The sequence below is a fragment of the Larimichthys crocea genome, chromosome VII, assembly GCF_000972845.2.
Source record: "Larimichthys crocea isolate SSNF chromosome VII, L_crocea_2.0, whole genome shotgun sequence".
NCBI lineage: Eukaryota > Metazoa > Chordata > Actinopteri > Sciaenidae > Larimichthys > Larimichthys crocea.
Genome location: NC_040017.1, coordinates 21,747,887 through 21,767,330, shown reverse-complemented (window position 1 = coordinate 21,767,330; position 19,444 = coordinate 21,747,887). Strand labels below are relative to the sequence as shown.

General features: G+C 41.9%; 1 protein-coding gene across 3 annotated transcripts in view; it reads right to left on the bottom strand.

Moving 5' to 3' along the window:
- LOC104928939 (roundabout homolog 2) overlaps window positions 1-19,444 on the bottom strand; it is a 49,134-nt gene that overhangs the window by 14,727 nt on the left and 14,963 nt on the right. For all 3 annotated transcript variants that reach the window (XM_027280929.1, XM_027280931.1, XM_027280930.1), the window contains exons 3-11: window positions 13,890-14,047; window positions 12,431-12,551; window positions 12,213-12,351; window positions 10,532-10,659; window positions 6,544-6,668; window positions 5,126-5,297; window positions 4,531-4,736; window positions 1,568-1,649; window positions 1,185-1,353 (exon numbers count right to left, since the gene is read on the bottom strand). In XM_027280929.1, coding sequence (XP_027136730.1) covers window positions 1,185-1,353; window positions 1,568-1,649; window positions 4,531-4,736; window positions 5,126-5,297; window positions 6,544-6,668; window positions 10,532-10,659; window positions 12,213-12,351; window positions 12,431-12,551; window positions 13,890-14,047 — 1,300 coding nt within the window. The remainder of the gene's footprint in view (window positions 1-1,184; window positions 1,354-1,567; window positions 1,650-4,530; window positions 4,737-5,125; window positions 5,298-6,543; window positions 6,669-10,531; window positions 10,660-12,212; window positions 12,352-12,430; window positions 12,552-13,889; window positions 14,048-19,444) is intronic.

Below are 19,444 nucleotides of genomic sequence, written 5' to 3'. Positions count from 1 at the left end.
TCTCCCTCAGGCGGAGATGAGTCATTTCCAAATTCTAATGACTCTAAATGAAGAAGACTTCATTATCTGGGAAGTCTGAATACCAACAGAATAAAACACAGAGAGAGAGAGAGTGTGGATACAGCTAAAATAGCTGGCAGGTAGTGAGACTTGGCTCAAGGGTGGAAAGTGCACCAAAATATTTTTACTCAGCTGAAATTCAGACATAAGTAAAATGATGTTAAAGGGCATTCCACCAATTTCACTGATCTGTATGTTCTTTTATGTCAAGAGACAAACGCAGGTAGTCATTAAAACAAATGTTTAATGGTCGATTTTATGCATATTTAGGATTAAAAGTCACTGCACTCTTGTGTTTCCGTCTGTCCTTTATGTCTCTGTTTGTTGATGGGTGTGGCCTCTGGTTTCCCTCTCACCTGCTACATCACCTCTCCACCTGTTCCTCATTCATAAATCAATCACTGCAGTTTAAAAAAAACCCAGCTCCACCTCCCAGACTCTGCCAGATTTGTTCAATCTTCCTAAGCAAAACTGAATCTTCGACTGCAGCCTTATTCTTGTTGTTTGCTTGTGGAAAACTCTGCTCTCCTTGTGGTCCAAGAAAAAAAAAACCTCTCTGCCGCTCACCTGCCGCGTCCAGCTGTCTTACGTCTTCACACACCTGCACCTTGGAAATCTGCCACCACCCCTGACAACCCATCACTGGATCTCCCACTCACCTTCTTTGTTAAATCAATAAACTGTGTTTAACTGCAGTCTCTCAACTCGTGTTTGCACACTCATTCACCTTAACAGGTGAATAATCTGTCTTTATCGAAGTGGAAGTCATTAAATTTCGGTCTCAGCCAGTCTAGCCGACAGTACATCATTTACAGCAGGTACAAACTGTAGCTGCACAGATTGTAACCAGATGCAGGAAGTGTGAACTTTTCACGAGTTACTTTTTTAAAATTCATGCTCCTGCTGAAACTCAGTGAACTTTTGACCCCATATGAACCTGTTCATAACCCCGTTCATGGATTGTATCCTTGTTAGGAAAGGTACTACTACCTAGTTCATCTCAACTTACACTTTCCAATCTTTATTTTGTTTATTTATTGGCATCTAGCAGTGTAGTTGCTGATTGCAATCCCCTCATATCACCCTTTCCTTCAGTACTGGGAATAGAACTTTACGCCGCGTACCTGAAGGCCTCGATAATGTATGACGTGACGGCTGCACCTCCTTCATGAGGGTTGGACTGCCATGTGAGGGTGACGGTGTTTTTGGTCACCTCCGTCACTACGGGCTTCTGCGGAGGACCTGGAAGCTGGATGAACTCAGAAACTCTGGATATTGAAGAGACTCCGTCTTCTGTTGACACAAACAGAAAAGACGACGGCGCATTGATCCTGATCAATGTTTGACAGCAGATTTTAGTCGTGTTACGGCTACAGACTGTGCTCTTATGAAGAAGAACATTGGCAGTGAGTGTGTAGTTTGTTCAGCATGGAGGTGTAGCGTGAGAGCGATAGAGTGTGAAGTGTAACAGAGAGACAAAGTGTGTGTGCGTGAGTGGTGTGAATACCTCTGACAGTCAGCACCCCGCTCCAGCTCGACTCCCCCGTGGCGCTGGATACGACGCACGTGTACATCCCCGAGTCTGTGTCCTGTTAAACGGCAGTCAACATTTGAGACAGACACAAGCAGTTTTAAATTTTGCAGGATGGTTTGGATATGTAGTACTGCATGCTACTCTGTACTACATACTGCCCGTTTTACACCACTACATCTGAGAGCTGACAGCCAGTACTAGCTGATGTAAAACACGTGATCATTCTATTCATTAAGGCATTAAATGACCAGCGTGTACTCAGGTACAGATTTTGAGCATGTCATTTTGTATATTTATGGAGAAAATAGGACTGTGCTCCATTTAAACCCATGTAATTATCCATCCATCCATCCATCCATCCATCCATCCATCCATCCATCCATAATCCGTCTCCTCATCAGGGATACACAGAGACACACAACAGTGACATTAAGTAATTAAACTGGCATTTAAAGGGTTAAAATCCTTTAAATGATTGAATGTTTGGCAGTTTTGAGCAGGGCTGAAGTTGTTCAAGAGATTTATGCAGAAGAAAATATTAATTTGTAAAGCTTTTCTAGCACTTTTTTTGTCCTTGACTTTGACCTTGACTGATGCATTGATAGATTTTTATACATGCTTGATTCATACTTCAGACTCGTAGTCATTGAGCTGCGTTGCATTCTGACCATGAAAACTAAGATTTATCTGTCTTTTAAGGGGCAGCAGTAGCTCAGTCCATAGGGACTTGGCTTGGGAACCAGAGGGTGGCTAGGGACTTGGCTTGGGAACCAGAGGGTGGCCGGTTCAAGTCCCACATTACACAAAATATGGAAGGTGGACTGGTGGAGGTGCCAGTTCACCTCCTGGGCACTGCCGAGGTGCCCTTGAGCAAGGCACCAATCCCCCACAACTGCTCGCTGGGTGCTTCTCAGGGGGGCTGCCCATCTCTCCACATTTGCATGTCTATGAGCCCTTGTACTGCATGTGTGTGTCTGGGTTAAAATGCATGTCAAACTAAAATAGAGTGAAAAAACAATTTCCCCATTGAGGGATTAATAAAGTATATCTTCTTCTTCTTTCTCTGAACTTTCATCGAAGTGGAAGTCATTATATTTCGGTCTCAGCCAGCCTAGTTGACAGTACATCTTTTACAGCAGGTACAGGTAGCTGCACAGATTGTAACCAGATCCCAGAAGTGTGAATGATTTTAAAATGTATGCTCTTGCTGAACATTAGTGAACTTTTGGCCCCGTATGAACCTGTTCATAACCCGAGGTCCTCAGTGGCATGGGTTTGTTTTTAATGTCACTGTTTTCACATGCACAGCACCTTGTAATCTTGTTATAAAAGGTGCTACATAGATAGAGATGATTGTTATTATTATTGTTCATTCCAACTGTCAATAACACGATAAAAACTTTCTTTTCTATATCATTTCCTATATGATGCTCTGACCTGCTGTGCACTGACTAAAAGACTCTATGTAAGACTGGTGTAGCACGTGAACGTCTGCTTTTTGTTTTATAATTAGTGCTAAATTACACACATAGTTCTTCCCATGAGCTTTTTAGGAAATTATTTTCAAATTAAGGTCCTGTAAATCTGCAAACCTGATTATTTGGGAGCAGCAGAGACAAGATGTAAACACTGCTGACCTCATAAAGTTGATATGCTGAACATGTTAGCGAGTCTTGACCTGCTCTAGATGGAAAGTGTCATGAGATAACTTCTCTCTATAAATATCTCTCTCTATAAAACAGAATTTAAAAAAAAATTGCTGCATTTACGGAGCTACATGGTGAGTGAGTCATTTAATTTGTTTCACCTGATAAATGTAGCTCTGTTTCTCCAGAGGGAAATATCTGGCTATATTTAGCTGCTAAATGCTTCACCAGCTAGTCGATAACCAAATAATAATCTGCAAAAAAAAAAGGTTGATATTTCTTATTCTTATCCACAACACACTCCACTCTATCAGCTCCTCCTGTTTACATTATGAACTGTATATATATGCCTGCATGCTTCATTGGCACTCCAGCCCCATCCTGGCTCAGAGCCAGCTCGCTGGAACTATCATCAGACCATATGAGATCATCCACCGCAGTGTTGACCTCTGGCTGACAGACAGCACAGTGTGTGGTGCAGGTGAACTTCTTTAGATGACTCAAACTACCGTTCAAATATTGATGGAGGGTAGGGCCATCAGCGGGGTAAATATTTTTAGTCCTGCACTCGTCATCTCCATTTCCCCTCTTTCTTTTCTCCCTTGTCATCCCCCTTGATGCCACACTAATGCATCTCTTCTGTTCCATTGAGCACATTGGCATGGCAGATTTCCCCCTCCGCCTCAGTGGTGCAGTGGACCAAAACTTAATTCTTCGAGTTTGCTGAGCACCACAGCCGGAGAAACAGGATGAGAGAGGATGTGAATAGGCATAGTCCGGGCAGGAGGTTTAATTAAAAGACGGTTAGATGATTAATCATCTATCGCCAGTCAATTAACAGAAATGATGCTGCTTTTGCTTCGTCCTGCGCGCACTCGCTGACCTCCAGGTGGGGTTATAGCATAAAAGGGCGACTGACTGCTCTTCCATCAAAGCAGAACGCATTAGCATTTACAAACAAGCCCCTTCATTAACATTACAATTACACACCGCATGAGCACATAATTGCGCTGGAGAGATATGCACTGCCTTAGAGAGATTTCTCTTGGAAACTCAGCCTCACCTTCATGTTACAAACGAAAAAGGAATTTCTAATGGCGAGGGGAGAAGGAATATGTTGGCATGTGGACCTCAGAGAAAGAGAAAGGCGGTCAGAGATCGGACACGAGTGTTCATGAGTATTGTGTGCAGTTCTCTGAATTCTGTTGTTCTCTCAGTTTAGGAGCAAAAAACATATTTTTCATGTCCTTTTCCGACAAATGCCACCCACACTCAACTACACACACACACCTTCAAGTCTGTGATTTGCAAAGTGCCATTATCCATGAAGGTCATTCGTGGTTTATTTCCCTGAAGTCTCTCTCCGTCCTTCTCCCAGGAAATCTTGACCGAGGGTCCTCCGATCACACGGCAGTGCAGCTGCGCCGCCGCCCCACGTGATACAGTCTGATTGGCCGGTCCTTGGCGAATAATTGGCGGGACGCGACCCGAAGGACCTGGCAGTTTGAGGGAAGACGAGGAGCAACATTGTGATACGGGGGTGTCATCTTTCTTCTCAACAAAAGGCTTATAGACGATTATAAAGTTGCCAGCCGCTAGAGTGCAAAGGGCGGGTATAATTTGGATGCTTAGTAGACAGAAAATAAAAGGCTGCATAAAGAGCAGAAAAATAGCTTAAATCGGGTGCTTACAAGCTGCCCGAGGAAGAACATTAAGCTTCAAATTCATCGCTCATCCAGCATGGGGTCACTATGCTTTTTCTTGGTCTTTATAAGCCTTATTGTTATGCACCTACTTAGTAATTAATATGTTTTCTCCTCATAAGCTGATGAGGCAGAATAAAGAATGAACCTCCCACGAGGTCAAAACGTGACTGAAACCTCACCTCCCTCCACCTCCAGCAGCGCCTTGGTTAACACACTCCCTGCTACACTGATGGCCTGGCAGATGTAGAAGCCAGAGTCCTCCGGGTGGACGTCGGTGATAGTCAGCTCTCCGCTCATGGAGACAGAATAACGGCCAGACTGTGATGGCGGCTGGCCGGGGAACAACAACAGCTAAACAGACAGCAAAATAGAAAAGACACATAAGGCTTCAATATTTGTGTTCTTTAATTAATCAATTAATCTCTAAAATGTGGAGAAAATTGGCCGAAGGCAGCATCTCCCAAATATATTCACTTTGCATGTGCGTGTTGGATGATTTCCCAGAAATAATTGTGCTGCACACACCACACGGTGTGCAGAATTATGCTGAGATGCACATGTACACTGTATCTTTAACAACAGGAAGCGTTGCCACAATAAGATGGTCGAGATTGTACTAAAACAGTCGTTTTCATATCTGTGTTTTCCTGTAAGTGAGATGGATGTGAACAAGGGCGAAGGGATTCACATCAATCCATTCTGCCGTCCATTTCATTCCTCTAAGAGGCTTAGACTTCAATGGAGGGACCAAGGTTATAAGGCTATAGATAATCCCCAAAATACACCCAAAAAAAACAGGCAAGCCTCAACCATCCCACAGACTGAAGCTGATTCACAAAATCTGTAGCTGAACTTCCTGTTTGCTCGCCAATAAGCTTCTAAAAACATCCGAAGCTGCTCCTCCAAGTCAGTGATCCCAGGTGCTGTTGAGCAACAGGGTATTTATAGTTGGGTACAATGTGGAAGGAGGACAGTGTTTGTCTTCAGGTTTGCCCCGAAGAAGCTGTTTCCACACCTGGTGTACACCCTGCCTCCTTCTTTTCCCCCACCACCAACCTACCCTCGCACCCCCACTCTTCTTCCCCCCCATCACTACTCTCTTACTGTACAATGCGGTCGCAAGAAGGAGAAACATTTCCCCGCCAACGCAATACCGCAATGCCTTCCAACGCTTTGTCTCTACTCATATCTCTGAGCCAAATGCAAATGTGCTGCACTCTCTTGTTCGCCTCTCGCCCATTTCACTTGGAAAAATGTGTCTTGAAGAGTGTGGGCAACCCAACAAACAAAAATAAAAAAAAGTGTCAGAAAAAAGTATGATCAATTCAGACGAAACCTGTTCATGTAGTGGTGAGTCTTTCTCGCCTTTATAACAAAGAATGTGTGAAACTCATTGCTTGTTCATATATGATGAACAATACAGCATGAGTAAGATATAACCAGCACACATAAGTATCAACCTGAGGCTTACTGGAGAGCACATTTATTTATACTCATCCGGCAATTTGTAAACAGGAATTTACTGTACTGGAAGTCTGTGTTGCTGCAATATTCAGCATTGAAGAAGTGCTCTGCTCTCTCCGCTCCAGCCTCTTACCTGGCTGCCCTCTTTCTGCCAGAAGATGGCAGGTGGAGGGTTTCCTGTGGTGCCGCATTGGAAGGTGATGCTCCTCCCCTGGGTGGCAATCTGGTCTCGGGGCTTTGTGGCAATCTGAGGTGGTACTGAAAGAGGAAAGGGAGCGCGACCGCACATTAGACCACATGTATGCATGCAAATGTGTGAAGCACACTTGAATTCTGTATTTCCACTGTGCAATTAAGGCCTGATCTTTTAATCAGAGGTGGGAGAATTTATTTTAGTAGCACAACGGTGAAGAAGAACTCCATTACAAGTACAAGTCCTGCATTCAAAATACTGCTGAAGTATTACTTCTGCAGTAAAATGTCGCCTGTTATTGTTTATTGAGATCTGCTTTAGCTGTTTTATTTTAACAGGGTTATAGTTATAGATATGGATAAATATATAGCAAGTGGTTCCCTGACTAGCAAAGTACGGGAGTATGGGATGGGCCCCTTATAGGGGTCACAAGATAAATCTGAGCTGTGAGATGATTAATGCGAAGAAGGAGAAAGGAGGAAAAAAAAAGGTACAGCTACAAAAAAAATGTAATTGTATATTTGACCTTTTCAGGCCGTGAACAGTTATTTAAATGAAACTATCAGAAAAGTTTAGAGAGGAAAATCACTTTTTGATGGCACTGCTGACGACTCAAGGAGCCCCAGCTACGCAGTCTATTTGCAAGATGTCACCTACAAACTCATCTGAAAAGTAACTCTTCTTTATTCTTTATTCGAACCCACATTAGCTCCCACAAAAGCGATCTCCAGTCTTTCTTCGGTCCGCACAAAAACTATGACAATAATAAAACACCAATTTAAAACCACAAAGTATCGACAAAAAGAAGAAACTGCAATTTGAGATCAATATAAATAACACAAGTAAGTGAAATGACTCCCACATGAATTTACAAAAGCCTATAACGGAGACAGAAACAAAGGGTCACCAACCAAATAAAAAAATGAGAAATATGCAAAATAGTGATAACAAAATAACATCTATTTGAGATTAATACGTTTTTACTTTAGTGACTTTGTGAAAGATTTATGTAATGTTGGTGGAGAGCATTATCCAGGCAGGGGAGCTCTATAAAACACAGTTTGTGGACTTGGTACTATCAGGTTATTAGTTCTAGTTTTTCATAGGAAGGAAGTGTGGTGTCAGATAAATGTAGTGGAGATAAATAAGCACACATTCATTGCACCACGTCTGCCTATGACCCCGCTCTGTATCAATACAACACTCATCAGCTCTCAACGAGCGAGATTTGCATGATGTCTCTTTAACCTTCTAATCCATCCATCACTACACACTCATCGCCCTCCCATCCTTAATGAGAGAAATCACCTCCATGTCATCTAAAAAAATAATTTAAAAAAAATCACGGCACAGCACATGGCAGCGCTGGTCTGATGACATTTACTTGGTTATTTCGGGATAAGGACTGTGACAATGTGTCAATTTCCAGATCGGCTCAGATGTCTGCGTTAGCCACCTCATGGCATTCTCTGTAGATACACACTGACCGCCGCCTTCTACCTCCCGTCTCAATAATTGGCTCTCGTTTCACGTTGGATGAAAAGCATCTCCAGCCTGGATTCGTCCTCTCTACAAATCTGTGTGCGGCACATATGCACACAAACACAGATTTGGCTCAGTGCACAAGACATCTGAGTCATCTGCGTCGAGTTCGTAATGTTCTCTCTCTTCAAAAGCCGGTTCCCACAAACACAGAAAGACGTCTTGCACGTTAGCGTGACATCAGAGTGTTTTCATGATGCTTTTGCCTGTTTGATGTTGCCCTTAAATAAAGCATATCTTATCTGTTTAATGCTGTTGGTCTAGTTGGCAGTTAGAAGTCTAGCAGCTGGTCTAAAATAGCTTCGTACGAACAAGATAGATACTGTATAGACTGTGAGGGAGACAAGATATTTGTAATGGTTTGTGGGGCCTTGGCCTTCTTTCCCAATTGGACAGATATTGACCTAAATAGTGCCTATAGTGGGAAGCATATTCACTCTACACACACTTTGTATCTGATTTATTGCTTTTGCTGTTTTGGGAGTTTGTCTGATCAGAAAGTTTAACAGCAGCGGACTGATCTCTTTCTGCTACTGGTGTTATATTTATCTTGGATATAGATGTTTATTTTTCTCCTTTGTCTATTGGTCTCGTGAAAATATTAGTCCATTGATGAGAGTGTTTCTGTGTAGTTGCATGTTACTTGTGTAACAGATGGCGTTTATGGGAAGCACTGTTGTCAAGTACTGCACTGAGCAATGTCTCCGTTTTTCGTCTAACAAATCCTGCTACATAGAAAGATGCAAATTGTGTACACTGTAAATATTTTCTGTAATATGCTACCTGGAGAATGACACATTGTGAATTCTCCTTTACATTTACAGTCTTTTTTTTTAAATATGTGTAAAATAAAATAAAACTAATGAACATACTAGAGGATATTAATATTAGACTGGCTTAGTTGTCTGTATTTTCCTTCCCTTCCTTTCATATTTCTTTTGATAGGTCAGTTTAGCTCCTACACCACAAATTAAATAATTTCTAGTTAAACAAGGTCAGATTTTGACGAGGCACATTTCAAATTAAGACTTTTAATCTCCAGGTTTTCTTGTTTTAATGATTAAATAAAAGAAACTAGTACTAGTACTACTACTACAACTTAAAGGGGCGCTCATTTTGTCTTCACCAGCTTTGTCAAGTTTGAGGAGGCAACCCTGGTGAGGTCATAGTGATGTCATAAGGGTTTATAACAGAAGTTATTTACATTAATATTGTCAACAGAAGAAAGATGTGACTGTTCATCAGTGACAGGATAGTCAGAACATCTGAACAACAATTCTGACCTTTATTTTTAAAGTTCTCTTCAATTCTAAACGTCTGTGCCTCTTTAATAACAACGCTGCAGCACATCCTTATTCACAAGTGAAAACCCCAGACTACCGCTGAGTTGTAATTAAAAGCTGCATTTTTTTTTTTAAGTACTGTAGCTGCAAATGAATGAAGGATTTAGACAGACGGTGTCACAGTATCCTGTCACTCCCTGCCACATGGCAGATGTGGATCCTTAATCTGCTATACATTAAGTCACTCTGACTGAGGCGTACTTAACGCCTCACTGTGGCAACAGGCATGTTGTCAACAACCCTGCGCCTAATGGAGGAACTTATTTACGCCATTGGGCATTGATTGTTGATTTAAAAACCATTAAGAAAAGCGTACAGCAAAGAGCATGAAATAAATTAGCATGACACAAATGTCTTTTTTTTTTTCTAAGAGAAGAATGAGATGGAAAGTGAACTTACTGAACGGGCCAACTGGAATGATGATAGGGTTTGAAACATGATGGAGAGAGATGGAAAATTAATGAGATAGATGAAATGCTGAGCTACAAAACAAAACCGGTGATAGCAATGGAAAAGAGGCGAAACAAAGAAGGACAAAAGAAGCTGGGTAAATGGAAAAAAACAGCTCGGTTCGGATCTCATTTACACTGATAAAAGCATTATTGGATGAAGTGGTTTTGAGACTATTTAAATGGAGACACACAGAGGAAAATAAAAAGGGCACGTAGAGCGCGAGGAGGCGAGAGGAGGGAGATAAAGAGACAGGAAGAGAGAGAGAGAGAGGGAAAGAGTCATGTCTTATTAATACTGGGACTCTTCTCTGGCAGTGAGTTAAAGCACACATCTACCAAACATCTGTCAAATGGCGTAATCCATTCGGTTTAGCATAAGCTCTTGGCAGCACCACTGGACGGGGACTCAGATGCACTGATATAAAAACAGAGAGCGTTGGACAGGAAATGGGAATTTGAATGATGCTGTTGTCATGTGACTGCATGTTAGTGTATGCATGAACACAGGCTCTTGGTACGTGAGATTTTTTATGCATGCAAAAGTGTGTGTGTGTGTGTGTTCAAATACAATATGCATGATGTGTTTCTTACCGTGGACCTGCAACATGGCTGAGGCCTCTGTCTTGCCCACACTGTTCTCAGATGTGCAGGTATACGTCCCTTCATCCTGCTCTTTCACGCGGAACAAACGGAGGCTGTTGCCGTTGCGGATTTCAAACCTGGGAATGAGGAAAGGGGGGGGGTAATGAAAGATCTAACGGAGACGCATAGCAAAAGAAAAATGAGCATATTAATCTACACAAGGCAAAGAAAACCTGCCAGTGGTCGGAGATAACGCCAATTCTTCCCTTGTCAATCAACCAGCTGCAGTTTTTTCTTTTTTAAATCAGTTGATATTCTTGAAACGAGTGGAACAATGTGTCTCAGGTGTTGTTACTCGATCCAGGAAAATTCTTCAAACATTAAAAAATCTATTTCTTTCTTTATATATATATATAAGCAGCATTTTTATCAGTAGATCAAATTTGAAATTAAGATGTACTCTGCAGAGAAGAATTATTCAAATGACCAAACACAACCGCAGTGCAGGAAGAAGAGGTGCACTGAATCTAATCAGTGTATTCTTTCTATTTAGAGAGTCATAAACCATGAAAGCAAAAGATAAAATTAATAAAATGAGGAAAAGATGACAGACATCAGAAAAAAACAAAACATGAACCACTGCATGATTCTTTCATCACTATTACCTGTTCTCAAAGTGGACAAATAAACTCATCCGCAACCGCAGCCACCATGACTCTGTCCAGTATATTATAAACGTTCTCCACCTCGTCTATTTACATTTAAGGATTCCTATCACTGCCTGACGTGTGCACAGTTACGCTCAGAAGACCGTAACTTACACGTTAAAATCTGGATAAAAAGATAAATGATAGTATCTGTTTGACTATACTTCTCTACAAACTCCACAGATGAAGATGATAGCGAGTCCTAAATATGAAAGTGTGTTCCCACGATAATATAACGTGTAACGTCGAATTTACTGGACAGACTTGTGAGCGGTATCGATCTTCTCCTCTAACTCTTGGCACAAAAGCAAATAAGTGCACTTACTAAATTGTTGAGCTGTCGCTTTACGAGAATCTCCACTGAATTTCCTTTATTTATTTATTTTTTAATCTTATTTTTGTTTAGATCTCGATAAATTGTTATTAAATCTGATGTCAGCGCCACAATATACTCAGCAGCTGTTGTAGAGAACCACTGCAGGGAGAAAATACTACAAAACCATCTGCATTAATTAATTACATTTCATCTATAATGTATAAATTTAGCCTAACGTACAGCAACCTACATACATAATAAGTATAATTTCTGTTTAAAGTGGGTAAGTCGTTAGTAGATGTATATCGAATAAAGTTTTAGCATAATATAATGTTGGAAAGTGAAGAAATCTAATTATTAAATGAGCTCAGCTGAATATAAAGCACATTATATTGAGTTTAGATGGAAAAACAGATGAAGGTAGTCACAGGAGGATACTGCTGACTAATGACTCGTCTTTGGTCTCTACCCTTTTATGAATTCATATGAGCAAAATGATAGACAGCCATAAATTAATGAACAATTACTCCACATATGTTTTCTGGGTCACACGAGTTAATAATCCAATACATGACTTGTCTCTGGTGAAAGCTGTATTTCTTATTCAGCCTCAGAAGATGCAACAACAGTCTGATGATGGTCGGCACTCACGGCCTGTCAATCTCACCTCCCACGGGGAAGCTCCCCTTCCTCCCGCCGCCATCGGACAGTCGGGGCGGGATCTCCGTGGACTTCACACAGAAAATCCACAGTCTCTTCCTCCATGACCACCTGGTTGACCGGCCTCCGTACCAGCACAGGGCGTTCTGCGGGGAAGAAAACGCAGGTTTCACACAAGTCCAAATGTTTCTTTAAAAGGACCTGCATAAATTATGAGAAACTCACCGTACACCACCAGCTCCGCAGGATCGCTGTCCCTCTCGCCCACCATATTTGTTCCCACACAAACGTACATCCCTGCATCGTTCTTCCTGGTGTTAGAGATCATCAGTTTGCCTCCACGCATCTGAAAAACAGCAGTGACAACTCAAGAGATTAGTCTTCAGGGTGCCTTAAGATAAGTATGATTTAATGTTATCAACACAGCCTTTAATAGAAAAATAATCCACATTTAAATTTAGATATTCTGCACTGAGTATTTAGACTTTTGTTTGAGATTTTCAGCTTGTGAATTTAAAAAAGATATTAGCCTTTCCAAAAAAACACCTAAGATTGTGACCAGCTGTTGATTTTACACATGAGAGGAGAGAACAAAAGTGACAGCAGGATGTGAGGCATTTTCTGGTCCATAGAAAACCAAGGTGTCCGTATTGAATTATAGTCTATTGAAACTATTGTCATTGTAATTGGGTATCGCTGCCATTTTCCTGGATTGTCGAAAATGGGTGAGAAATGGAGGGTTCAAGCCAAAACTCTGAAGGAGAACAAAAAAAAACGTACAAAATCTGAGTTTTTTGTTGTAATAAGGCCAAATGTTTTAATTTGAACTATTCTTTGGCCACATACCCACAAAAATGAGTGAAACAGGCTCTCAGCCACAAGCCCATGTGTTCCTATTGAAGATATGTAAATCCTACATGCGACAGACTTTCATTTTAAAAACACCTGGTCACTTCACAAGAGAAAATAGGCCTTTTGTTGTGGTCTATTTTCTTTCTTTTTTTTAATTTTTCAGTTTTATTGGATAGTAGCAGCTGAAGAGTGACAGGAAAGTGGGGAGAGCGAGACTGGGAATGACATGCAAAGGGCGCACAGGTCAGATTCAAACACTGGGTCGCTGCTGAGGACTGAGTCCATGCACACGGGGTGCACACTCTACCTACCGAGCTAATCTGCGCCCCTGTTGTGCATTTGTGCACATTTAATTAGAATCTTTCCTGGAAATTCATCTAAAATCTGCAGTGAATTTGGATGGAAACTTGGCTGCAAGTACAGCAGAGTTCAAGCAGTTACATGGCTGTGTTTCTATCATAGATAGTAGAAATTTGGACGTCACATTCATGACGTCAGTCACAGGTTTCTGAAGAGCCATATGTGAAGCTCAGAGTGTGGTGGCTCTGGCCACCTCCAAATTGGCAGTCCTGCCTCTGCCACATCCCGGCTAATCTAAAAATCTGTAGACCGTCTGTGGACCTGAGGCGAGCTGGATGACAGGCCACCTACAACAGCACCCACCTGTCAATCAAAGCAGCCATGCTGTTAATTCTACATACCTTTAAGCCTTAATTTAATTTGAACAGGTGAGTTATATAACATCAGTACAGTTGTCATGAACGGGGAAATTAACTATAGAGACCAAAACTGTTTATTTCTGCTGTCAGTCCTGTGTTGATGTTGAACTCACCGTGATGCGTTCATCCTTGGTGCTGACTCGGACGTTGTTGCGTTTCCAGGACACGGTGGGCTCGGGGTGACCACGTGGAGGCACGCACTCTAACACAGCGGGCTCACCGGCGGCCACCACCACATCACTCGGAGCCTGCCGGAAATCATCTCTCAGGACTGTGGAGAAGACACAAAGAAATCTAATTACCTCGAGAAGCCCTGTCTGACTGTCTGGTGTGTTTTAAACAAAGGCTGGAAATCAGACCCACAGATCGGTGAGCAGCAGCACAGACACATATAATCAAAAGAAAAACCAATTTTGTCTTGATTATCATTTAGGCTTGTTTTCTTGAGTGAACCATCTTCTTGCTGAGGGATGACTGAAAACAAGCTTATTGAGAAAAACTCGATTATTGTGTTTGCATGTGCATGACTGCTCAAATCCCTGGCAACGTCCTTGTTAGACTCTCTGTCTTAATGTTTTCCCAGGACTGTATCCTACTCTGCTGTCTCTCCTGTCACAGCAGATGAATAATGCACAGCGCTCAGTCCAACATGAAGAAAACAAATAACAGAGCATTCATAATTCAGCCCATGTGTGTGTGCGTGTGTTCGAGAAAAAATGGCCTCTGCATTAAAGAAAGGATCGTGTCCCTGATTCCACGTGCTGTCTCGAAAATCTGCGACACTCTGAATCCAATGAAACCGGCAGTGAGTGAGAAAAGCTTATCCTCGTGTCACCCCTGAAGTTTGCACTCCCGCCACCACAGGATGAGATGACTTTGACACGGCGACCTTTGATATCTTCTAATCTTCTGCTGTGATTGACAGATGAAAGACTCAGTGTGAACTGTGAACCAGAGCCTTCTCATGAGACCTCCTGTACAATGGAAACTCATACTCCAGGATGCTGACAGGGTCACATTTTCTAACACACACACAAAAACCAGAGCTTCACTTGTCACGTTGGACCACATCCTGTAGCTACAGCCTACAGCCCTTCTTCTTTTCTTTTTTTTCCTCCTCCGCCATTATTCCAGCATAATCAATCAATACAATCTCCTTTTACACTTTCATGAATATTTTAGAGATCTTTCACAGATATGAAAGATGAAAGATCATCTGCTTTTTCTGCCAATCTGCAATCCACGGCAATAAAGTCAACATCAACACGTCTCTATCATCAATTGAGCGATCATGACAAATCAAATCAGATTTTATTTGTATAGCCCAAAGTCACAAAGTACATTTTGCCTCGGAGGGCTTTACAATCTGTACAGGGAGTGACACCCTTGTTTCGAGTGAGGAAAAACTTGTCCACAAAAAACCTTTTAACAGGGAAAAAAGGTGGAAGAAACCTCAGGAAGAGCCACAGAGGAGGGATCCCTCTCCCAGGACGGACAGACGTGCAATAGATGTCACGTGTACAGAACAAATCAACACACGTCAAAAATCATTAGCTTAGCAGCAATAATTAGGCACGCCTGACGAATAAACAAACATCCAACAGAATATACGACATGAAGAGTTTCTTGAGATAAAATTCAAAGACACAGTTTATCTTTATGGATTATATTGATGTTGACTGTCGACACGTGACGTCTTTTATCTCGTGTTTTTTTGAGTGATGTTTTTACGGGCACGATTGCTGTCATATTTTCCCCATTTCCCCACAGTGTGCCTGTTTTAAACTACTTATAGAAATATGTTAATCTCAGCACTTGTGCCTCGTATCTAATCAAAAAGGTTTGTATGATGTTCATTAATGCATGTACTGCATGTGCTGAATATATGTATGAATAACGTGAACACACTGATTACTGGTGTAATTTATCATTTAGCCAAGTGAAGAAACTGACGTGTTCAGGTATCGTCATGTAGGTATATTCGAAGAAATGTGAGGAGGAAGATGAGAAATGTTGTGTGGGAGTGAATAGATTGATTAAATATGTGTCAAGGTCAGATAAAGTGAAGGACTTAAAGTAAGACAAGTTTTATCCATCGCCATAGTTATCTTTAATTACTTTACTTTTACATAAAAAAACGATAAAAAGGAGCACATTTTTTTGAGGCAGGAAACACAGAACAAAGGGCAAATCCCACCAACACCTGGTTATAAATTCTTTCCTCTTGTAAACGCTTAAAAATACTACGTGTGCAACATGTATGAAGACTGAATCGTTACCACAGTTTGATTTGATTGCAGCCTAAAGGCACTTCACTGTGTGGCATTCCTTCTCACTCATTATTGAAAAATTTACGGACTACACAAAGCACAGACCCCACATGGTGAGCATACCAATCACCAAAGTGCTTGTTAAAATGAATCACATTTTCTATTTCGACATGAACCATCACCTGCTGAGGATGCAGAGAGCGCTTTGGAAACGCAGCTTTAGTCTCAATCTTAGCACCATGTCCGCAACCACTTTAAGACTGTGTTTTAGGGTTCTTGTGGGGCGCTACACCAGCTGGCTACAGTTGTGAAAAACTGATGTTGTTGGTCATAAATTTCTGTCAGATACTTGTTGATTCAAAGAAAAATGAATTTCGAGTGTTAAATTTGCATTATCACCGTTGAGTGAATAATCTCAGTTACTCCCTACTCATTAAGATTTAGTGACATTGTAATCCAACTCAATTTAACTAAGCTTTTAGTTCCTTCTAAGCCAATTACTAAATCTATGCCGCATTAATTATCCACCAGTACGTCTGACAGGTCTGTGTCAACATGGCAGCTCTGGCCTTTAACGCAGCATCAATATTCAGACCCACTGGGCTTGAATGAAATCTCATCTGAAATGACTTCATCGCAGCTATTTAAGGATGGAAAATCATTGCTCACTCTAGTTTGAGCCATAATTGTCTTGGGTAAACGGTTATGAATATTCCAAAAGTTGAAAGCAGCAGACCGTTCTTTTCCCCCTCAGGTGTGAAGTGGACATCCGTCAATCCGAACATTGTACGCCCTTCTTCAGTCGTTTGAGTGAATAAATCATACCTGCCTTCTTAAAGTGAACTTTATTGAAATGAAGTGGAAGTTTACTCTTTTCACGGGGTCGGATAATGGGATTTCTCCCTCTTCTTTTCTTAATGCCATGACATTTAGGCGCACGAAAAGTGAGAAGTCTCCACAGAATGAAGACTCATTCAGAACTTCTAACCTCTTTGACATTATTAAATTTCTCATTACTCTGCAGTAATATTTTAATCATTATTCATAGTCAAACACTGTAATACATCCGCAGACCCGCTGATTGTATGAAAACAGAGGAGTGTTTGAGGAGGTTGTAGACAGTGTTGATGAAGAAGTAAAACATCCTGCAGGCGCTTACGAAACAGAACAGTGATTAGAGCCTTTGCAGGAGCTACAGCAGAGACATGGGTGGACTATAACCAGCAGTCACACTCCTCCCAATGGTCTGTTCGCCAAATATCCACGACCCTGTTCACTGCGTGCTTCAAATGCTTCGCAGAGCTGAAGGGCTAATTGAAAAGCACTGCATTATTTTTAGACCTCCATCTGTAAGGCCTGGTTAGATGGGTGCGCAGAGACCTTTGTTTCACTGCCATGATGACTGAAGTGAAAAAGTTACGGGCAAATAGCTAATCCCTCAACTGCACACACACACACACACACACACACACACACACACACACACACCTATAGCATCTGAAACCCAGAGTCCCCGGGCGCAGACTCACAGAAAGTGGGACATTTGAGGGTTGCAACACATGCCAGAGAGCAGAATATATTCCTGACATGGACATCCAAACACTGCGCAACACGAGCTCTAAATTTCCTTTGAAGCTGTGTTCGATTTAATGTGATCCTCCCTTTAAAGCTTGCTGTGCCAAACAAAGTTTCCTGCAGATGTTTGTATGTGATGATGACCTGACCGTAGAATCCACCAGATCTCCAGAGAAACACAGACACCACCCATCCTCGTCTCCCGAGGGGCCGCTGTCCCCAACTTAACTCCTCAGACATAATACGTCTGCCAAATAATCTCCTAAACCGGGCCCTGCGCTATCGCTTCCGCCTGTCCGTATTGGGGTGGAGCGTGGTTACTGCAGGGCATCTGAGGTTTGACCCCGTCTGTGCACAGACAAATCCTCATATCGCCCCAAAGGCACCTCCTGTGAGCTTAAATAATGGCAACGCAGGGGCTAAATGACTTCCAGTGGTTTCATCATTATTTCTGTGGCCGCTATTCCGAGAGCGGCCATTCATTTTCATAACTTTAATATTTCAGGGATATACAGATTAGGAGATTTAATCTCCCGGAGAATATTCATCACTTGATTTTTAAGTGACATTTATCTCTATGATATTAGCCGAGAGGAGCCCTAGCACTGCAGAAAGGCCATCTGTTAGTGTTTTTGTGAAATGAACAGAGGGAGGAAAGGAGATTAATCACAAGGAAATGCTATATACGTATGGCTCTCAGACTCCGTATTGCACGTACAGCTGATTAGTATACATTGTTGACAGTGCTTCTTTTTGCTAATTGATGTGTGACTGCAAGCAGCCACGGGGCAAATAACTTAACAGTCCGCCGACGATTTACATATTCATTAAGTTGAAGGAAACATGATGGTTGAGTTTGACTGACAGGAGACGAGGGAGGGGGGAGGAAAGAAAAAAAAAGCTTTTATACTAAAAACAAGGTGAGTGTAGGAAGCAGACAGCGTGGGCTTGACAGATGTGTTAGTTGTTAGCCGGCTCGGCGTTTTCGCAGTTGACAGGTAGGATGGTGGACGGACAGGTTAAAGGACAGTGGAAGTGTGCAACCTTTTGAGAGCCCGGCGACGACACGCTGCCTGCTTCCTATTGTTCTTTTAGTTCGGACTGCAGTTAACCCCATTTAGGTAGGTGGTCTAATCCCGTTGCCATGATACAGCCCTGTCAAAGCTAATGGAGGCTTTGCCTACAGAGATTGCTTTAATCCAACCATTGTCTGATTTTGTTGATGAAGGATGAGAGGAGGCTCTCTCTTTATAAATCCATTCAGTTTCCAAAATAAAATGTAATGATGTATCAATTACAAGCAGACATCAACGAGGCTTGACTGTGCTCACGTACAAACCAGAGCTGCGGTGATTTGCATATTCTTTTAAACTTGCAGATCAATTCTCGACTACACAAAAACCATCAGGGATGATGCATATCAGAGAGAACGCGGAGAAGCCGAGAAACAAGCTGCAACCAGAAGTTTGATTCCTTCATAATCCCCCATCAGGAGTAAGAGTAACATCTGGCTGTAAAGCCTTTTAAACAACTTTTTTTTATTTTTTTATTTGTCCTACTTTATTCTAATCCTGCCGCACCATGTGACTGCCTCCTCGCTGAGACAGCCAGATATTCACATTCATGACTTTGAAATAGACTCTACTACTATTACCCCCCCTCTCTCTCTATTTGCTTAAAAGAAAACACAGTTTGAAAGAACGGAGGAATGGATTTCAGCCCACTCCCACCGTCTCATTATTCTGCTTTTTCAACAGGAAGGCAAGTCAGCCGGTCACTGGCAGCTTTACAGTGAAAAAAGGGTGAAAAGGGAAAGGGGGGGA